Consider the following 15,181-nt stretch of genomic DNA (forward strand, 5'->3'; position numbering starts at 1 on the left):
AGGGAAACGTGTGAAACTGACTCCTTGCTGGACGTTGGAGGCTTGTTGGATGGTAACTTACCATCCTGCGTCACCACACTCAGTTGAAGCCCCATGTTATGCTGCGGGGTCACAACCCACAGATTGCTAGTGGCCGTGATGTCAAATTCCAGCCAGCCTTCTTCTGAGGCCCACACGACACGGGTGTCCAACAGAAACAGGTCAGAGTCTCTGAAAGAAAGAAAAAATGGCCCAGTGAGTAGCGCACTGCTCGAAGCTCTTTCCCACTCTGTCCTGTCTCAGTGTCAGGATAAAAGATGCCCGAGTGAGATCACATCCACCTGTGAGGCACATGCACAGTGACCTGCCATGGCTCTGAGAGGCATGGTACCACCCAGGACACAGGCATGACACAATTAGAAGAGACAGGAACGCCTGATAAGGAGCTTCACAGAAATCAGCTTTCACCTGGACACGGGCAGGCCCTCTCAACTTTACCCAAAATCTTGCCAGTGCTGCTCACGACAGATCTTTTTGGAATTACAATAAATTACAAATAAATGGGTTTTCTTAAATTGTTACTTTTTTATTGATTTGAGACTGGGTCTCACTCTGTCACCTAGGCTGCAGTGCAGTGGTGCTTAAATTTTAATAATTCTTCTATTATCATATTTTAAGAATTTATTTATGATACTATTAGTGAATTGCTTACTTTATGGCTAATAAGCTCTAAAAACAGGGAAAGCAGGAGGCGGTGAGAAACAGGATTAAGAAAAGATACAAATCAGGATCCGTATGAGCATTTACAAATTCGGCTTTGCTCGTTTTTCAAAAACATAAATAAATAAATAAATAAAAACTGGGACTGAAAATCTTCACGTTTGATTCTGTGAAATGAGGAGAAACAAGAAGCCACATCACATGCCCGAGTAATCATCTACTGTTTTAATTAAGGCTCTGAATGGTCTGCAGTGAATACCCAGTTCATCCTCACATGGACTGTGTAGCCGGGGGTAGACGCTGAGTGATTTTAAAGTTCATCCTAGCACAGCTGTGAGCTACGACTGGGGTTCTTTGGGGCAAAGTCATAGACTCCACTCCTTCCATTAGGCCCCACAGGGATGACTGACATTTTTCACAGTTTTTAACTAACATAATCCTAGGGACTGTGGGATGATGGTGTGAGGGTCTCCTGTCCCCCTGCATTTTATGATAGGTCAGTGTTAGGGGACGGTCACTTTTGTGCTTTAGGGACAATCTGAATCTGTGTATCCATCCCATGACCACTAGAATGAGATGCCTGGGATTCCCAAGACAGGGAGGGTTATATTTTGGCCATGGAAAGACTCGAAGCTCCTGGTATTGGAACTATTTTGCTGCAATATCTTACAGAGACAGAAAAATGACTAAAATTAAGCACTAAGTTTAAGATGAGCATACATTTAAGTAAGTTACAAAGTGCCTTCATCTACTGTCTCTTTGCTTGGTCCTTATACCAATCCTAAAAGCTAGGCAGAATGTCACTGTCTCCGCCTTACAGCTGGGGAACCTGAGACTCAGACATGAAACTACGGTCATGTGGTCAAGATCTCAAGCTAGTAAGTGAAAGAACAGGACTTAGTTCCCCGTGGATTCAAAGAGCTTTCCATCATAACATAGTGTCCCATTAAGATTATTACCAAAGACGACCTGTGATGAATGAATGAACTTCATCTCTAATCCATCAAGTACTTAGGAGGCCAGTGAAACATCAAGTTAAAATGGTTCGATTTCTCAGAGGAGGAGTGAACAGTTTCTCCTGCCTCCATGGCCACTTAGAGGGAGAAGGGAACTCTAGTGCCGTCTTTTCCAAGTATAAACAGTAGGCACAGCTAAAAGTCGTTTACTCAGCTGCTTAACAGAGTCTGCGGGAGACCACGTTCTGGCCTGCCCTGTTGAAAGCTCTCTCCGATGTGGATGCGTCACACCCCTGTTGACAAATTACCCCCCATCACTGAGGTAACAACTGTGAGCAGGCAGACGGAGGTGGGGGGGGCTGGGGGCGGGGGGGTGGTCCGTGGAAAACAGAGCAGAGATTGGAAGGCCAAGGCTTTGAAGTTCAGATGTAAGAAGACATCAGTTCTGTTCTGGAAGGTCACAGAAGACCCTTATCCAGCAATAACACAGACAGTACAGACACACTGTGGGAAAGTAGCCCCAGTTCCAGAGGAAGCACAGCACACGTGGGTGTCACAGGCAGAACGTGGCTGGCACTCTCCTGCATCAAGACCCGGTGGGACTCTCAGGGGTAAGGCTGCCCTCGAGTCAGGGCCCAAGAGTGCATGGAGCTACTGCTGAGTTCCCTCTGATGACTACATTAGGCACCTACATTTTAAGGATTTGTAATAAGCACACAGAGAAATACAGTTCAAAGCATGAGTGTTGCACAGCTGGTGGAATGACTAGAATGAACTTTTATTTTTAAAGAGCAGGCTTTGTGATAAAGAAAATGGCGGCCTCGTCCAAGAGAAAGTGGGGAAAGAGACAGACGCACATCATCCAAGAAGGAGGAGGAAAACAGAGAAGAGCAGAAAGAGAAGGAATGAATGAAAGAGGGAGAACATGAAATCAAAAGTTAAACTCGGGGCAAAGGCGGAAGATGAGGATGACCCGTCATGACATGAGGCAATTATATCTACGGGGTCAGTGTGGATTCGTGGATGTGGGAAGCCCAGTTTCCATCCCAACTCTGCTACCGAGTCACTTTGGGGCCCATGGATTTGCATTGTTCTGTGGCACAGTTTTCTAATTGTATACTGAGAATTCTGCCTGTTCTTACTTCTTAAGACACCTGTGAGGTCAACAAGTGCAATCTAGCAGCTGTGCCTTGAAAGATGAACGCTCTCTGTGGTCCTATGGCAGCAAGGCAGGCTTGGACTTCGATGTTTAGATCTACGATGCTTGAGGTCTTTAGAAAGGAAGTGAGGCAGAGCATGGACTTCAGATAACTGGACCAAGTGGAATAGAGGAACAAGGAATACTGATTGTGTCAACAGCCTTTATCCTCAGCACAGCCAGAAAAGGCAGGACCTAGGACGTCCCTTCTACAGCTGAGCTCCAGAGAGGGTCTCAAGGTCACATGGCTAAGTGGGGCAAATGGAATTTCATCAGAGCCCAGGCCCTTAGCTGTCATGTATCTTAAAAGTAGAATCATGAAGCAGACAGAGCACAGCCTGAAGGTACTGTATGAGGGCTCAGAATAATGTAAGGGACCGAAATCTACCACATACAAATGCTAAAGTCAGCTGGATACAGAAAATATGGTAAGATACACAGGGCAGGCACAGGTTAAAAATCACCAGTTGGGAAGGCGGATGCAGTGGCTCATGCCTATAATGCTAGAACTTTGGGAGGCTGAGGTGGGAGGATTGCCGGAGACCAGGAATTTGAGACCAGCCTGGGCAACATGGCGAAACCTTGTCTCTACAGAAAATACAAAAATTTGCCAAGCATGGTACTGCACTGCTGTAGTCTCAACTACTTGGGAAGCTGAGGCGAGACGATCACCTGAGTCCAGGCAGGTGGAGGCTGCAGTGAGTCACGACTGCACCTCTGAACTCCAGCTGAGGTGGCAGAATGAGACCCTGTCTCTGAATGGATGGTTGGATGGATGGACAGACAGATACATAGATAAAAACATCACCAGTGGGCCTCCCCCATCAGGGTCAGGTAGGAATGAGAGATGCGTGCAGGAAAATGCCTGCGATGTCTGGTGTTGATTGTAGATGGTGACACTGTGGTGGAGCCCCGCTGACCCTCCCCATCTTACCCTGCTCCTCCTTCCAAGCAGAATGCTCTATGTGTCCAGCATGACAACATCACTAACATGTTCACACCATCAGGGAGAGGAACTTGAAAAAGGAATGAAGTTTTAAGGTACAACTTCATGGGTTCACCGTCAAAGCTCCCAATAACTCAGATATTGAAGAGATACTATTGACGGTAAATCACTAAAACAGTTCTGGTCTGACCGGCATCAACTGACGTTTCCTTGGAGATACACGGCCTTCCTAGTCTGCAGACTGTAAAAGTATAGCCTCGAAGACGATGTATCTGATTTTGCCAGGTGAAAAATAAGCTTGCCCTTCTAAATCTCAATTGGGCAGAGTTGAGAAGAGATGCTGTCACCTAAAATGTGTGTCACTGATAGATAAAGAATCCTAGAGACTGGCCAAAATCATCACCATGCCTAGATTATTTGAACCTTCCTACTGAGGTGACATACTCTTAAGGTGGCAAGCCATGAAAGAAAATCTCAAAACAAGGGAAGATAATTTTGAATGCAGTTATTGACTATTTTGTTCTCAACTAACTCAGGCCCTACATTTGCATGGTGAATATGCTTCCGACCTTCAAGGCGGTAACAGTGTTACTCTTTTCCGTGTAATTCCAGCCCCAGAGCAAGACATTTCTCATATTGTGGTCATCCTGGGCAAATGAGGTTCTTAACAAATTAATGCACCTAATAAGAGATTTCTGGACAATTTCAAAAATTCACTCTGCCATTAGAGTTGACGAGTCAGAAAGCCACTCACAAAGACAACCTCTATCCAGTCCTTTAGCTGTGGGGGGTGGGAGAGGAAGGAGGTGTCCCCCTACCATCGCCATGGCCCAAATTCTGGTCTGCTGTCTCAGATGAATAAATGAATGAATGAGTAAATGAATGAATGAATAAAAAAGATCACCAGTGGGCCTCCCCCATCAGGATCAGCTAGGAATGAGAGGTGTGTGCAGGAAAGTGCCTGCGAGTGTTGGTGTTTGTGAGCAAGATTTATCCCTGCGTGTCCCTCCTATCACAGTCTCCAACACACAGGCTCACATCAGTGATACGCCATTGGGCCGAGAGGCAGAGAGCACCACTGGCAAAACACAGCAGGCTTTTCTCTCCTTTGCCCTCAGAAAAGGGCAGGAAACGCTTGAACTCCTGGTGGACAGGCTTTGACCCCTTCCTGACAAATCACACACCCATCAAGGACACAATGCCCAGGTCAAAGTATAACAGTGTTTACTACTAACCATTTTGCTAGAAAAATGCTCTCAATAAAGTGGCATTTATATATACAAAATAAGCAGATTTATGAAGTACTCAATAAGCTGACCCTGAGGTCTTTTGTTTATTTCTTCATCACACATTCCTCTGCATTTGTGCATCTGGACTTGATGTTAAATTAAGATACAAAAAAACATTCACACACTGAGGAACTGACTTTCTGCAATAAGGAAAAGTCAATTTTCCAACAGAATGAAAGTAAAAAAAAATCTATTTCCATTTTAGAAAATTAAGGAGTCAAGCCCGTGCTTTTCACTTTTTCCTTATGTAAGAGACAGTATGGATTATGTTTAAACTTTTACCACTAGAAAGATAGAAAAGGCATCACACAGTTGAGTTCTACAAACAAGGGTAAACTGCTGCATACATGACACATACAAATTTGGGTAACAAAGATGAATGAACATTATTATTATATATTTGGTTACACTTACTTTTTTTTTTACACTCTTTGGTATTACCCAATGGCTAGCAGGATATGAAGAGAGGTTTCAAATGTCAAAGGTACCTTGATTCTGCAGGGGCTATTTCATGTTTAACAAACCAATATAAATCACTTTGCTGTTAGAATGTTAACATAGCAAACCTTCACATGGTGTTTACTACGTGACTGTTCTAAGTGCACTTGCATACATTAACGCCTCATAACAATTGTAAGTGGTAAATACTATCAATGCTGTTACAGGTTTACAGATGAAGAAACTGAGGTACAAAGAGATTAAGTGGGCTGGGCATGTGGCTCATGCCTGTAATCCCAGCACTTTGGGAAGCTGAAGCAGGCAGATCACTTGAGCCCAGGGATTCGAGACCATCCTGGGCAACATAGCAATATCCTGTCTCTACAAAAAACACAAGAAATTAGCTGGGGATGAGCTGAGGTGGGAGGATCGCTTGAGCCTGGGAGGTGCAGGTTGCAGTGAGCTGAGATAGTGTCACTGCACCCAGCTTGAGTGACAGGGCAAAACCCAACCTTAAAAAAAAAAAAAAGAGAGAGAGAGAGAGAGATTGAGATCAAGCAGCTTGAATGTGGTCACACAGCCAGCAAGGCCAGAGCTGGAAAATGAACCCAGGCAGTCTGGCTCACATGTTGTACATGCTCTTTTACCAGTGGCTCTCAAGTGTAGCCTGCGTCAGAATCCCCTGGGGGGTTTGTTAACACATGGATTGCTGCCCCTCACCCCTGGGGCTTCTGACTCAGTAAGCCTGGGGAGAGGCCTGAGAATCTGTATTTCTAACAGGTTCCCCCGCGATGCTGATGCTGCTGGTCTAAGAACCACGCTTTGTGAGCCAAGGACCTAAAGCCAGACTACCTCTCCATGAAATGCGAGCAGTGCTACCTGTGCCTGTTTTGTGAACTTAGGGTTGAAAGCTATCTGCTTTCAAGATTTCTTGCTCCTCCCCCTAAAACAGTGCAAGCCAAATGTAGGCTGCTCCACAAGTCACGGTGTCTTATGGATTGGCTTAACCCTCAGGGAGTCATTGAATTAGGCTAATAAACAGAATTGCAGGTAAGATCAAGTCCAAGTGTCAGTGTTATTGGAAGTCTTCGTTCTGTATGTCCAAAGCAGGGTAAGAGGAGAAAGAGGATGTTAACTTTATACAAATTCATGGCTATCCAGTCGTTTCTCTTTGGCCACATAAACACAACAAAGCTTCCGTACACTGGGGTATACTCTAACCTTCACTAGTGATCAAGTGCAGAGTTTGCCACTTGTTATTTTTAATTAACTTATTTATTATTTATTTTTTGAGAGGGAGTCTTGCTCTGTCACCTAGGCTGGAATGCAGTGGCATGACCTTGGCTCACTGCAACCTGTGTGTCCTGGGTTCAAGTGATTCTCTTGCCTCAGCCTCCTGAGCAGCTGAAATTACAGGCACATGCCACTACGCCCAGCTAATTTTTATATGTTAGTAGAGACGGGGTTTCAACAGTCAGCCAGGCTAGTCTTGAACTCCTTACCTCAAATGACCTGCCTGCCTCAGCCTCCCCAAGTGCTGGGATTACGAGTGTCAGCCACCACACCCAACCTTGGCTATCTTTTAAACATGTTACATGAAAATCTTACATGTTTTGGTTCTCATCACCAACCCTACATTTCCACATTCCTGTCCAAGGTGGGGAAATAAAATAGTAAAAGTGCTATTGATTAATCTTTTTTAAAAAAGATGTTTTACAAAGTAATCTTTTTTTAAAGTTTTTTTTTTTTTTAGTTTTTATGGGTACACAGTAGGTGTACCTATTCATGGGGCTACAAAGTAATCGTAACCACTGGCATGGCCTGCCTCCCACAAAGCTGGACAGCCTCATATGGAGATGCACGTAACCAAGGCCACCTGTTTCTAAGCACGAATGATAAACATATAAGGCATAGTTTCCAGAAATAAAAGCCTGTTTTCTCTTGTCTTTGCATTTACCAAGAAGATAAGCTGTTTCCAAAGAACAGCGCCTCCTGCCCATCACCTACTGACTCTCCTCGCCAGCATAAAATGTTTTAGCATTCTTTTGAGAGTATATGATTCTTTATGATAACTTTAATTCCTCTCTGAAACATTCTCTTCTACCCTGTGCCTTACAAAGAACAAAACATAGGCTGAGAAACAAGGTCTGATAGCTCCTAGAGCAGTTTTTTTTTTCAAGTAGATTGTTCTAGGTATAAGGCACATGCCCTTGACTATGAAGATGAAACTAACCAGTTACATAACCTGAACCATGGGTCACTTGTATTATCCCATTTTCAAGGGCAAAGGAACAAATACTGAAAAGCTCACTGCTTGCCTGAGGCCCACACAGAAGGAGCCAGAGATTATCAAGTCAGCAGTAAGATTTCAGTAGTCCCTGAGGATCATACCTGTGAAAGCCAGACCCAGAAAGAGAAAAAGGTGTGGTTGGGCACGGGGATAAAAGGCTTTGGTTTCCTTCTGCCCAAACTATAATAGTGTTCTCCCATCCTGGCTTTCTCAAATTTGCCCTTCTCTTCAAAAAAGAAACCCGTCTCAGGTATCTAAAAGGGTGAACTTTTATCTTCATCTCAGCGGGCAACATTGAAAATCCAACAGATTTTACAGAGCAATCAGTCCATAGGTAATGCTCTTCTAAAGAAACCACTCTCCTCCGCCCTGGAACTGGACCAGCTACTAGGTCCAGATCTTGTTTCCAGGACTACGCCATTTCATTACTGAACCAAATGTCAACACTTGTAGGGATGCATTAAAAAGATTTCCGAATGAAAATGATAAAACATACTATACTTCAAAGACTTAAGCTTCTGGTCATGATGTATCAAACTAAAAACTGGATTAACAAAAAAACCAAACTTGTTTGAAGTCCTCTTAGAGCAACCAAGCAAGGCAACGCTAGATGGGTCATGACCTCAGGGAGAAAGAAAATGTATGAAGGTGAGCCTTGTGTTTGCTGCTGCCTTTTCCTTTCAGGTCATGTGATATTTTCTAGTATGAGGCACAGACACCAAACAGAAAGTGGTAGCAGCCTAGAGCTTTACACAGTATCACTGGCTGGGGAGAAAATCAAAATTCAAGGCAGCTAGTGTGTGAGAAGAGCTAAAGCCCACCCCCCCCACCACCAAAAAAAGGGAGCTTAATGGAAATGAGCTCATAAAAGTGATCTCATAGAAGCCTGGTCACTTCTATGCAGTCCCTTTCCTCTAGGACTTTGGCTCTTCAAGTCCTGGCCTCCTTGAGCTCCAACCTTTCCATTTGAGGTATTTGCCAGATATTAAGCTGTGTTTACATGGGATGAGGAGTTGAGAAAACAAGCAGAAAGAAACTGTGTAAAGGCTCAAGAGCAAAGCAGAGGTTTTAGCAGTCTCACAGTGCTGGGGAGCTAAAAAATTGAGTGCAGAGTCCACCAAGGAAGAGGGGCTCTTGTAAACATTCCAGACTTTTATGTTTTTGGGAATTTTTTTTTTTTTTTTTGGAGACAGAGTCTTACTCTGTCACCAGGCGCCAGGCTGGAGTGCAGTGGCACCATCTCAGCTCACTGCAACCCCTGCCTCCTGGGTTCAAGCAATTCTCCCGCCTCAGCCTCCCAAGTAGCTGGGACTACAGGCACATGCCACCACGCCCAGCTAATTTTTGTATTTTTTTTAGTAGAGTTGGGATTTCACCATGTTGGCCAGGATGGTCTTGATCTCTTGACCTCATTATCTGCCCGCCTCAGCCTCCCAAAGTGCTGGGATTACAGGCCTGAGCCACTGCGCCCAGCCACTTTTATGTTATTCTTAAAAGGTTTTTTAAATTAAAAAAAAGTTTTTTGAGACAAGTTCTTGCTTTGTTGCCTAGGCTGGAGTGCAGTGGTGCAATCGTAGCTCACTGAAGCCTTGACTTTACAGGATCAAGCAATCCTCCCACCTCAGTCTCCTGATACTAAAGGCACAAGCCACCACGCCTGGCTAATTTGTTTTATTTTTGTAGAGACAGGGTCTCATTATGTTTCCCAGGCTGATCTTGAACTCCTGGGCTCAGTAAATCATCCCACCTCGGCCTCCCAAAGTGCTGAATTACAGATGTGAGCCAGTGTGCCCAGCATCCTAGACTTAACAGCTAAAGAGCTAAACTCTAGAAGAAAGGAAAACCAGAAACAGATAAGCCTTAATATATCCTTAGACCCTGCCTAAACTGGAACAAAAAGAAAAAGGTGATTTTGTCTGCCTTACAGTAGAACATTGAATCTAGTCTGGAAGGAGATAACAGTATCTATAACTTTTTTCTTAAATAATGTCCAGAATTTCATAAATAGAAAATTAGCAGGCTTGCCAGGAAATAAAACCAAATAAGGAAAAATCAAGGGAACAAACAGATAATGGAAATAGACTCATAGATGATCCAGATAGCAGTCATCAGATATGGTCTTTGAATCCAGCCTGATACAAAAAGAATAATAAATCACAATTTGAACTTGTTCCAGGGACATGAAGTTAGTATAACATTTAAAAGTCATTTCATATGGCAGACACATAGCATTATATGGAGAAAAATTATATGATTGTCCCAAAATTCAGAAAAAACATTTGATAAATCCAGGCCAATTCCTAATTTTAAAAAACTCTTAGAAAGCTAGCAATGGATAAGAATTTCCTTTATCTAATAAAGGTATCTACAAAACATTTAGAGCAATCATCATCCTTAATGATGAAATATTAAATCTTTACCTCTGAGATTAAAAAATCTGACAGAAATCTGAATGATTTCAACATTGTCCTGGATGTCCTAGCCAGCACAATAAAATAAGAAAAAGAGAAGCAAAAAAATAGAATAGAAAAGGAAAAAATAAAGCTAATATTTATAGATTATATTCACAGAAATTTCAAAAGGCCATACAAAAAAGCTATTTGAATTAACATGTAAATTTGCAAGGTTGTTGGATACAAATAAAAATCAATGGTATGCTATATATCAGCAAAAACCAATTAGGCACTGAAATTTTTAAAAACTAATAATGCCATTTATAACAGCATCAGAAACTTCAATATCTAAAATTAATCTAATAAAAATATTCAAGATACACAAAAAAACTATATGATTGAGACATATTAAAGAAGACGTAGGTAAATACCACATTCTTGAACTGAAACACTCATTATGGTTGAGATGTAAATTCTTACAAATTGATCTCTAGATCTAATGCAATTCCAATCAGAAGCCCAGAAAGTTTGTTTTTGTTTTTTTGTGGAAACAGACAAACTGATTTTAAAATTTATATGGGAATGTGAAGGGCCATTAATAGCTAAGAAAGTCTCAAGAACAATTTTGAGATTACATACCACATATCAAGCCTTATTATAAAACTAAAGGAATTAAGATAGTGCAATATTGGTATGAGAAGAGAAAAATTATCCCATGGAACAGAATAAAGATCCAAAAAAACAGACTCGTGTATATATGGTCACCTAATTTATGAGAAAGATGTCACTAAAGTACATGAGAAAAAGATAGTACTTTCAATAAGCAGTATGGGGTCAATTAGATTTTCTATTCTTACACATCTGGTCTATGTAATCTACTTCGTGGCTCACCTACGGTCTCAAAAATCTGCTACTATAGTTCGGCTCATTCTGCTGAGCTCAAAACTTCTACATCCCACTTGGTCTTGGGTACTCCTACCACGATTCAAACATGTGCAAATCTGAATCATCTTCATTCTCCTTTGTTAACTTATTCCTGTGTTCCCTATCTCTGTGAATGGTTCAGAGAGCAGTATCGAACTAAAAATTCTGGAAATTGTTTCGTTACCCTTTTCTCTCCTGGGACAATTATATTCTATCTGTAAAATAGGTAAGATTTTGTGAATTTCATCAAAAATGAAAGCAATAATTCAGTCTTGGATTGTTCCTGCAGACTCTAGCAACAGCCTTCTGTGCTGGCCTGAGAAAATCTTCCCATTTTAGCAGGGAGGGAGGGATGAAGGGGGAAGAAAAGAATATAAATGTATTTATTACAACTGAACTATACACTTAAAAATGGTAAAGATGGTAAATTTTATATGTAGCCTTAACTTCAATAAAAATGTATTAAAAACATGAAAACCAACTACAGAGCAGCATTTCCCTCTTTGATTTTAAGATGCATTTCTTCAAATCCTAAGGATTCTGAAGTTAAGATGAACATATAAACCAAACTCTAAAATCAAATTACGAAAAACATCCTTGCCTGTTTCTAAATAGATGAGTAAGTTGGGATATTGTTTAAATGAAACATAAATGTTAAATTTGGTAATTAATTCTTTGAATGTCCCCCAAAAGACTGTAGCATAAGAACACGGAGAAGAAAAGTTACCATACATGCAGAAGAGAGACCATCAACTGCCAAGCAATGTGAATGCCAAAACACACAGAGTAGAACACAGAATTTCAAAACTAGCAGAGAGAAGCGTGGCCGATTCATGGATGAAACAGGACCATGATTCAGATATTGAATGTGTTTGTTAAAATTTCTGGTTGGCTTTCAAGAGATGTTCTTTGACTTCTAGGTATACAAAATTCAATTACAAACAGTAAAAGTATGCCTTTAACCAAGTAAAAAATGTAGAAGAAAATGATATTCTTTAAAGACCTCAAAATTTAACTATTGATATAAAAGTGCTAACAGAATAAAGATCATGAGTACATGTTGTGAAAAGAAGTAAATTGACAAATGTATAACCCTGTGAACAAGTATATATACTTTTGTGTAAATTTACTCCAGTCTTCCCCTCTACTTCCCTTCTCTAGAAAAGGCTGTTAATAGACCAGTGGTTGATCGAGAGATCAAAAAAACCAAGTTTTGCGAAGGTTTTCTGTAGGAAGGTCTTAGACATCAAAGTACCAGAGTCTGAATTCTAACAGACACATATCTTCACTACCAATGAAACTCTCTCATTTGCCATTCAAACAGAAACATCCTTGGGACGTCTGCTTCAAATCTAAGGAAATGGAGGTGTGAGGATGTGTCATAAGGAGGTTGCTCACCTCTTTCCAGTACTTCATCTTTATTTTGAGATTGTACCTACATCATCGAAACCACTTTTAGGAAGCATAGCAGACAACCGTTTAGGAATTATTTGGCCTTGGCAAAATTCGTATGTGCCATGCTTTGTTCTCTCAAAGATAACATGCCTGCCCTGTCTATCTGATGGGGTCATGGTAAAATCCTAATGAGAAAATGTAAGAGAAGGCCTTTTCCAAACTGTTACTATATAAATGTAATTTTTTTTTACCTGCGTCATCACAAGGACACAATGATTTACAACACCAAATTTTAACACCAAACTCATCTTTTAAACACCATGCAATACCATGGAGTAAACTTCTAAAAATAAAATGCAAAGGCATCCTGTGGTACTCAATAATGATGCAGACCGTTGCTGCAGTCTGATGGATTCTCCTTGCCCACTGCCCAGAAAAACCAATGCACTGAAAACAGCAGGTATTGTAGCAAAGAAAGAGGTTTATAATCACAGGGCCAGCCAACTAGTAGGACAGGAGGTATTTCTCAAATATGCTTCCCTGAGAATTTAGAGGCTAGAGTTTTTTAAGGGTACTTTGGCAGGAAGGGGACTGGGGAACTGAAATCACTGACTGACCGAGGATGAAATCACAGGTATGACTAAAACTGTCTTTATGTAGCTGAGTTAGCTCCTGGGAAGGAATTTCAAGACGAGGTGGCATCTCGTGGTCTACCAAAATGCTAAATCTGAAAAATATCTCAAAGACCAGTTCTTTAGGTTTCACAATAGTGATGTTATCTATAGGTGTAGTTGGGGAAGTTATAAACTTTGTGAGCCTCAGTTACATGATTCTGGGGCAGTCAGCAACTTACAGACAAGCAAGCTCATCAATGGCAGATCACTGTTTATGTCTATAGCAAAGCCCAACCCCTACCATAACCTTGTGACCTCTTTACGAATAGAGTTTCAATTTTTAAACACGTAGGGGATCCGCTCAAGGAAAGGACCATTATGGCCTCTGCACAAGAATGAGCAAGAGCAATTTAGCTAAGTAGAAGCAAGATGGAGTCAGTTAAGTCAGATTTCCCTTGCCACTGTGATTTTTGCAAAAACTGTTTCACTATTAGGTTGCTGATTTCATTCTAATCTGTGAGTTGCTTCAAATCTCCCATGACATAGACTTCATCTAAGGGCTTATTCTCGACTTTTAAGTAAAGTATCAAGTGTTTCCTTCTTCTTACTAAAAGCACCATCTATTCAAGTAGCCACATTATTTCTTTTTAAACTTACTTGGTCCAGTGATTTCTTATCAAAGAAACATGTTTGTGCAGAGTTCACAGCAAAAGCCCATCTTGCAAGAATCTTCCCTGACCCTCCCTGGGTCAGGATTCCTAACTGCCTTTAATATTGGAAGGCTCGACACATAACTACTGCCACCCCAGCTGAGTGTGTGACTCAGGATTTAAAACTCTCTGTTTTTCTCTTTTTCAAGGAGGCCAACTATTTTGTAACACAAACAGTTGTTAAATGGAGTTAATCCATCAAATACTGCAAATTTCACTTAAACACAGATTAGACAAATACATTTCTTCACAAACCTGGAGAATTGTTTTCAGCTAAGACACCCCAAGACGGTACAGATGGGGAGATCAAACCTTCCCCTGGAAGGAGTCCTGCAGCTGAATCTGGAGGCCTCTGGAAGAACGCTAGGAGGTGGCAGGAGGCCTGGCTCCTGGCCCACAGATAAGAAAAGAAAATCTCCTCCTGGCCAAACTGGAGCCCTTCAAAAGCATGCAACTCTCCCAATTCTCCCAGAATTTCCCCCCTCCTATGCACAACAACGAAACACACAAAGGTGCCAGATGCTCCCATCCTAGAAGGCAAAGAAACTACAACTCTCTGCTTTGATAGAGAGTCATCAAAGCTTGGGACCATTCAGGATTTTATTTTCCAAGCTCACTGCTGGCCTCGAGGAAGCATGACACCACCATCCTAAGCACAGGGCAGCTGTTCTTTTTTTGGCTAGAGCTCAGTATAAACCTTACAAATGTTCTGCTAACTTTCTCTCTCTTTTCAAAAGCAAATAACAATTTTTTAAAATGCCATAGTCACTTAACTCCCAGCCTGGCATTTTCACTATAAAGTTTTTCCTGCAGGATGGAGAAAACCATGTATTCCCAATCAATTTCTGAGCCAAAAAAGATGCCAATAGGTTATCCTAATCAGGGAAATACAATGGAATAATTAGGCAGATTGAAAATCAATGGCTAAAACAGTTCCAAAGAGTCAGTGAGTACCAATTCTCTCTGAAGTATCAACTGACAAAAATCTAGCAACAAAACATGTACCTTTGAAAAGTGGCCCTCAGTAGTAAAGCCATTGCATATACTTTTATTTAGGAGTGAGAATTAGATATCAGAAAACTTCCCTTTCATTCCAAAATTGTGTTCCATTATCAAGACACCACAATGGATACATTTTACTCATCATGTAGCTGTCCCAGCTATGAATTACCTACAACCATCAGCATGTACATTCATACCATGAAATGTCCCAAAGTATGGTATCAGCCTCTGTTCTTCTTCCGTGTTTCCCCATTACAGACTTAAATATACATGAGGGCTGGTTGCTGGCAGTGCTTTCAAAACGAAAATGAATCTTTCACAGGGCAA

At 41.5% G+C, this 15,181-nt stretch overlaps 1 protein-coding gene across 1 annotated transcript in view; it reads right to left on the reverse strand.

Annotated features, from left to right (window-relative positions):
• Positions 1–15,181, reverse strand: part of BMP6 (bone morphogenetic protein 6) — a 162,693-nt gene that overhangs the window by 19,987 nt on the left and 127,525 nt on the right. Inside the window, exon 3 of the mRNA XM_032250010.1 lies at positions 62–210. Within this exon, the coding sequence (XP_032105901.1) occupies positions 62–210 (149 nt within the window). The remainder of the gene's footprint in view (positions 1–61; positions 211–15,181) is intronic.

Source organism: Sapajus apella, unplaced genomic scaffold, assembly GCF_009761245.1.
Source record: "Sapajus apella isolate SASKATOON/1434 unplaced genomic scaffold, GSC_monkey_1.0 scaffold70, whole genome shotgun sequence".
Classification (NCBI taxonomy): Eukaryota; Metazoa; Chordata; class Mammalia; order Primates; family Cebidae; genus Sapajus; species Sapajus apella.